Raw genomic sequence first — 7,328 nt, 5'->3', positions numbered from 1 at the left:
CTTAAGTAGCGAGAATAGCTTGAAGATATAACCATCAAAATGGAATAAAAAATTCTTTTCCCTGGGGGAAGAGTCAAAAGAGGATTGGTTTTCAAGATTCAGCCCTGCCGCTTGCTAGGCGTATCACTTTAAGCACATTACTTTTGCATCTATAAAATGGAATAATGGACTAAGAAACAAATAGTTCTTTTAAGCATGTTTCCAAGATGTATTTGAATGTGTTTCGTACAATATTAAATTTTTATGTCAGAATTCCATATAAAAATGAAAACATTTTTGCAAAAGTAATTTCTTAAGCAGTTAACACTATTTTATAGTTAATTTTCAACTGCTGAGGCTACACCAACCAACGTCATTATGAAGTTGAGGAAAGGATACTTGGTAAGGGTCATTATAGTCAATGATCTCCTAATTTTTGCTTTGCCACCTTTTGCCAAAGTCTGCTCCTCATTTGAGAGTGGAGGGGATTTTTGTGATCTCATGAAGCCAGAGCAAAGAGTTCAAGATTGATGTGAACGAAAGATTAATAATTTTAGTGTTACTTGTTTTTATGTAACTATGAGAGAGAAGTCAACTCTCTTGGTGCAATAATTCTTCCAGGCTACCCTGGGACCATTAGGCAAGTTACTTCATTTCTGAAAAGGACAGGATGCATAGAATAATTATTCAAAGATGACAAGTCTTCCTGCCCTGATTTAAATGAAAATACCAAAGCTTTTTCATTCTTGAGATTTTATTCTCAGGAAAGGTCTTGAAACTGAAGTTTGAAAAGTAAAGCAACCATCTTCTCCTTAAACAGGGCAGAGCCAATAACTTCCAAAAATTTTTATGCCACGGCAAAGGAAAGCTGCAGAAAAAATAAGAGATGGGGCTTTTTCTTCCTCACAGTGATTAATGACGAACATACAGCAATGGTTAGCCTGCTATAATGCAAAGAGCAATGAAGTTAAGGGAACAGTGATCTGAATCCAAGTCTAACTCTCAAAGAAGATATGGGAATTTGAGAACGTTTTTGGAACAGCTATGTGTCTTGGATTCCTCATCTGTAAAACTGTGTTGTTGAGGATAACAGGAGACTAGGCATGCAAAAATAATTTGTAAAAGAGCTATTATTTCTAACTCTGTGCTAGCTGTCAGTAACAGCACTAGTTATCATTCATTGAGGCAGCTTCTGGACTTTCTCAGCAGTAAGTTTAAGAACTCACACATCCTAAAGTTCTTCCCTTCCATGCAAGGAGTAACCTTGGAAACCTGGCTGGCACTACTCTCTTCAGTCATAAAGCTTAGTTTTTCTTTATTTTTCTCTGTAATATTTGGGGTCCCGCTATTTTATGGTCTTTGCTGTTTACTCTCCACATCGTTAGCACAAACGAGAAAATGTTTTTACTGAATCAAGTACAAAGCCTTTCTAGTTGCCCTTTCTGCCCGCATCTCACCTCCCGTTATCCCTACAAAGCGGTCGCAGCCGCAGATGTCCTCAAAGACAAAAACTCTCACGAGGGCCAGGGTAGGGTAGGCACTCCATGAACCTTGGGTCAAGGAATCTAGAAGGTAAAAATTGAAGGGATTCGAATTCAGGTACAAGAGCTAATAAAATCGCCAAAATTAACACAACACTCTTCTCGATAGAGATAAGACTCGCGAGATAAGACTGCAAAGGGCGAGAGAAACTCATTTTCTCGCGAGAAGAGGGGGCGTCGGCGGAAACTAGGCAATGGCCCCCTAAGCGACCCGGACCCAGCCAATGGGCGGGGCCAGAGTTAAATCCGCCCCCTTCCGGCACCTTTCCCCGCCCCCCACCCCTGAGGTGTTGGGCCTCGGGTGCGGGCGCCTGGGTTCTCCAGGTTCCACCCGGATTGTGCCGGGTCGTTTTCAAAGCCTTGGGAACGCGCTTTGGCCTGATTTGAGGAGGGGGGGCNCCCTGGGGCCGAGCCCCCCAGGCAACTCAGATACTGAGGCCTGAGATTCTGGCCGCAGGTGTCCGCGGCGAGGCCCCAGGGCACAGCCTAGTTTGACCCCATGGTGGGTTTCGGGGCTAACCGGCGGGCCGGCCGCCTGCCCTCCTTCGTGTTGGTGGTGCTGCTGGTGGTGATCGCAGTCCTCGCCTTCAACTACTGGAGTATCTCCTCCCGCCACGTCCTGCTTCAGGAGGAGGTGGCGGAGCTGCAGGGCCAGGTCCAGCGCACCGAGGTGGCCCGTGGGCGCCTGGAGAAGCGCAATTCGGACCTCCTGCTCTTGGTGGACTCGCACAAGAAACAGATCGACCAGAAGGAGGCCGACTACGGCCGCCTGAGCAGCCGGCTGCAGGCCAGGGAGGGCCTGGGGAAAAGATGCGAGGATGACAAGGTAAGGAAAGGACGAGCCCTCTCCTCCCAACCCTCCTAGTTTCTTTTAACCCCGGGGTAGGGGCGTTAGCCTCCCGCGGCTGCTTTATCCCTTCCGGGATTGCAGCCCTGGAGGCTACCTTTACCGCCAATAACCCTGTTTCTGTCAGACTTTTCCCGGTTTATCACTGCCACGTTCTCCAGTCGCTACCAGACGAAACTGGCCACAAGTTCTGGTTCTCAAGTGTGGCCTGTGTGTGGATGCCGCCTTTTCTCCAAGCTCAGCTGCTGAGCTGGCAGTAGTAGTCATCTGGCCTATGTGGCTGCCTTAGGTTTACAGATACACAAATCTGGAGAGTGCCAGGTTTGGTATATGTATTGTTGCCTTATCCTTATTCTGTGCACACTGATCAATATTAATTTCTTCGTTTAAAGAATGGGCCTTCCCAGGCTCCTGTACTTATATATATTTTAAGCAGTATGGTTTTTCTTAAACTCTGTAGGTTGATATATTAAGTAGTTGAAGAATCAGATGCTACTGCCGTGTATGTGTGTGTGTGTGTGATCAAAATGTTATGAAAAGTGGGCTCTGGAGCCGTATATAAGCCATACTTGTGATTTGGGCATAGTTAATTCAAAATTATGTACTCAATTTGAATTGTTAATGAAATTAGCCAAAAAGAAAGACTCTGTAATAATGTTCTAAGCAACAGAATCTCGTGTCAGTGTCCTTGCTGTTCTTGAAAGAAATAAAAATGAAAATTTTCATACTTAAGTAGCTCTTAGGGTTGGTGTTTTATGCAGGTGGAAAGCCATACGAAGTTTAGATTTAAAAAGTTTAAAGCTGGACTGTAATTAGACCTGCTACTAAATAGTCTTTTTTTCTCACCAGCATACTGGAGTTACATTATTGTTATTTTTTATATTAAATGTTTATTTTTGAGAGAGAGAGTGAGTGAGCAGGGGAGGGACAGAGAGAGAGAGAGAGAGAGAATCCCAAGTAGGCTCTGCACTGTAAGCGCAGAGCTGGTCCCGGGGCTCCAACTCAAGAATCATGAGATCATGACCTGAGCTGACATCAAGAGTCCAATGCTCAACTCGCTGAGCCACCCAAGCACCCCTGGAGTTACATTATAAATTTATGACTTATGCAACTTCTGTTGGTATAGCAGAGTTGTGGAAATTTCTGGGTGGGCTAAGTAGATGCCTTTTTTTCTAGACCCTTCTTTGGTAATCTTCAGATTGTTCTTTGTGTGTTCCTATTTTAAGTTTTTATTTTGTATATAAAAATCACTTATAGTAAGTCATTATCAATTAAAATCCCATGAAGTCCCAACTTCCTTATTGTTACCTGCCTACACCTTACTTCTAATTTCATGCAGTTGGGGCCCTCAGTTAATTGCAGCTCTATAACCATCTCCTTTCCCCCAGAACAGACATCCTCTGAGAGAGCAACAGATGAGCAAATTCATACACTTGCTCCACACTGAACTCTAAAACTGAAAAATTCTCTTGAGTGAGGTAGGAAGAAATCTATGAAATTTTTGAGTATTAAAAGAAAGTCTTTCTGGGGCGCCTGGGTGGCTTAGTCGGTTAAGCGTCCGACTTTCGCTTAGGTCATGATCTTGCGGTTCATGGGTTCGAGCCCCGCGTCGGGCTCTGTGCTGTCTGTGCTGTCTGCCAGCTCAGAGCCTGGAGCCTGTTTCAGTCTGTGACTCCCTCTCTCTCTGACCCTCCCCTGCTCACGCTGTCTCTCTCTCTCCTAGAAATAAAAAAAAACAACAACAAAACAAAACATTAAAAGAAAGTCTTTCTTTAGATTTGTTTAGGCATTGCTGTTCAAATTCTCTCCAATAGAGAGGAAAGATGTCTTTTCTAGTTATTTATATTCTGGATTCCATTTCTTCCATCTACTAATGTGTTATTATTGTTTCTTTCAGTATGGTTTCACTTTACCTTCAACCAGGCGCCGGTGACCCCCATTCTAGATTTTTTTTTTATTCCTCCTCCCTTCTCCCAATCAACCAATTTCTTTTTTTACTTTCACCGCTAAACTACAATTAATGGTGGTCTCTTAAGGCTTCATCTACTTCTTTTATCATTTCTGTCCTAACCTTTTTAATTCTGCCTGTCATCCTTCTTTCCTCCCCCTTTCTGAAGCTATTCTCTTAAAGGTCACAAGTGACAGTTTTCCTAGTCCAATCCAAACATTTTTAATTCTCTATTTAATCTCTCAGTAATTTAGTTTTGCTGATTGTCTTTTTAGAAACCATCTCCTTTGTTGCTTCTATAATACTGAATTATCCAGATTTGCTTCCTACCTTTTTCACTGTATTCTTTATTGGATTTGTTTGTTTGTTTGCCTGCCTCCAGCCCCCTAATAATGGATTCTATTCTTGGGCCTTTGCTTCCCCTAATTAGAGTAGTATTTCTCAAAATGGTGTTAAACAGAATACTCTCCTAGAAATTGTTTACAAGTGGTCAGGATTAAAAAGAAAAACCTTCGGGGCGCCTGGGTGGCTTAGTCAGTTAAGCGTCCGACTTTCGCTTAGGTCATGATCTCGCGGTTCGTGGGTTCGAGCCCCGCGTTGGGCTCTGTGCTGACTGCCAGCTCAGAGCCTGGAGCCTGTTTCAGTCTGTGACTCCCTCTCTCTCTGACCCTCCCCTGCTCACGCTGTCTCTCTCTCTCTCTCTCTCAGAAATAAATAAAACATTAAAAAATTAAAAAAAAAAAAAGAAAAAGAAAAACCTTCTTTTTTCAAAGTAAATGTTAAATACTGAGGGAACCCCTGGAGGGCTCAGTTGGTTAAGTGTCCTTTTGATTTCATTTCAGGTCATGATCTCATTGTTCATGTCAGTGCTGACAGTGAGGAGCCTGCTTGACATTCTCTCTCTCTCCCCCTCTTTCTCTGCCACTCCCCTGCACTTGCTCTCAAAATAAATAAATAAACCTAAAAAAATTGTAAATAATATTAGTAGAATATACTCTTCTTAGAGTTCATAATGCTTGCTAGTGTATAAAGGCTCTGAGAAATCTGTTTAATTTTGCTTCACCGAGTCTCTCACTTCATTTGATCACAGATTACTATTTTCATGGCCAAATTATTACCATGGTACAGAAAAATCCAGCAAAGCACACTAGTTTGGGAAGTGTTGCCCAAGGTATCTTAACTACTTTTGTTTGGCTAATTTATGCAGCTGGCTCACTAATCTAAATCTTTTACTTGTCTGTCAGTTCCATATTTTAAGCTAGCTATAGCATCTTTGTTGGAGTGCATATGCATGTTTATTCTTTAAGCTGTAATAGAAAGGGTCATCTTGGTCTAGATGAGTTGTGGATGAAATTTATCTGTTAGAGGTGTTTCCTTTATTGTTTCTACTCCCTCGATATCTGAGGAAGTATATGGTAGCTTAAAAAACATTTCAAGCTTTGAAGACTGCAGATATAGCTTAGAATTCTAATTCAGTTTCTAGCTGTGATGTTGGGCAAGTTATTAAACTACTTTGGACTCATTTCCTCATCTGTAAGATGGAGATCTTTTTCTTTTATTATTAAATATTTTTATTTTTAATTTTCTTAATGTTTATTTGTTTTTGAGAGAGACAGAGTACAAGTTGGGAGGGGCAGAGAGAGAGGAGAGAGAATCTGAAGCAGGCTCTAGACTGAGCCGTCAGCACAGATCCTGATGCGGGGCTCGAACTCGCGAACCGAGATCATCACCTGAGCCAAAGTCGGATGCTTAATGAACTGAGCTACCCAGGCACCCCTAAGATGGAGATCTTAGTACCTACCTAGGTATTCTACAGATTTGAGATCACATATATGTAGAAGTATCAAACTTGACACATTACAAATCAGATTATAGAAAAAACAAAGCCTGAAACTCTCTTATTTTCTATAACTGATCTAAAATCCCTCTGGGTGGTGATAGTATTGGAAGAAGGAGTAAATTGGACAATGAAAGGTGTCTCTTCTAATTTTAAAACAAATTTCTTCATTTAATGTAGTCTTGAGTAAAGGCTCTGCCTTGCAAGGTTTTACCTGTAGACACTGGTGATGGCCTGCTCAGTATTAATTCACACCCCCTTCATTTTTGCAGACCAGCCCTATTTTGTTTGGTGTATATCCTTGCCATTGTGATTCAGCACTAAGTCCTGATTGGTCTAAAGTCATTTTGATAATTTCATTATTCTTCCTCCTGATTAATTTAGGAAGGGGCTTATGATATATGTGACTGGTAAGTTGTGTGAGGGGGAAGTTTCCTAGCTCCTTAAAAGAATCACACTTGCATCTCTATGATATTGTTACCCCAAATCTAAAATCCCCTGTCTAATCATGAGAAAGCATTAGACAAACTCATACTGAGAGACATTCTACAAAATATCTGACAAACATTCTTCAAAAGAGTCTCACTTGAAGAGGTGGTCCTTCTCCTGCCAGATGTTGTTCCTTCTGCATGTGATATCTGAAATGGAGACAACCAGAGAGCCAGGAGAGTTAGCTGAAGAATGAATGAAACACTGAAGATTATGTAGTAGAATACTGCAATAGAATATTGGCACTTGTTATGTGAGATACAAAATTTTTCCTTATTATTTAAGTCAGTCAAGTTGAGGTTTCCTTAATTGTATCCTAAGGCGTCCTGTTAACATTCTCATTGTCAGGGTAATGTCTGAGGTGTAAGTTAAGTTCTGTATATTCCCAAGGCAATGTGGAAGAGATCTGCAAGAGATTTTGGGGGTCTTCAACGGTACTTATCTTAAATATCAACAGTGGTGTTTGAATGGCTGACACCAGGTACTTCTTTTACTCTTTTTGGAGATCATGATCCTATGGAGGCATCACCCCTGGCTACTTCCCTCTTCCCAATAGATGTTCCACACCAAAAATTCCTTTGCCCTGCTGAGATGCAGTAGGCCTGATGTGTGGGTAGAGGGTGTTGGCAAGGCAGTCCCTTGTTCAGACTATCTTCTTTTTTTTAGTAAACATTTATTTTAGAACAA

At 41.8% G+C, this 7,328-nt stretch overlaps 1 protein-coding gene across 4 annotated transcripts in view; it reads left to right on the top strand.

Annotated features, from left to right (window-relative positions):
- Positions 1-1,925: 1,925 nt before the first annotated feature.
- Positions 1,926-7,328, top strand: part of GOLM2 (golgi membrane protein 2) — a 108,232-nt gene continuing 102,829 nt past the window's right edge. For all 4 annotated transcript variants that reach the window (XM_077764503.1, XM_077764505.1, XM_077764502.1 and 1 more), the window contains exon 1: positions 1,926-2,346. In XM_077764503.1, the coding sequence (XP_077620629.1) occupies positions 2,020-2,346 (327 nt within the window). In that variant the 5' untranslated portion in view covers positions 1,926-2,019. The remainder of the gene's footprint in view (positions 2,347-7,328) is intronic.

The sequence above is a fragment of the Crocuta crocuta genome, unplaced genomic scaffold (assembly GCF_008692635.1).
Source record: "Crocuta crocuta isolate KB4526 unplaced genomic scaffold, BGI_CrCroc_1.0 scaffold102, whole genome shotgun sequence".
Lineage (NCBI taxonomy): Eukaryota > Metazoa > Chordata > Mammalia > Carnivora > Hyaenidae > Crocuta > Crocuta crocuta.
The sequence above is the reverse complement of the archived record's forward strand: the minus strand, read 5'-3'. Positions and strand labels throughout refer to the sequence as shown.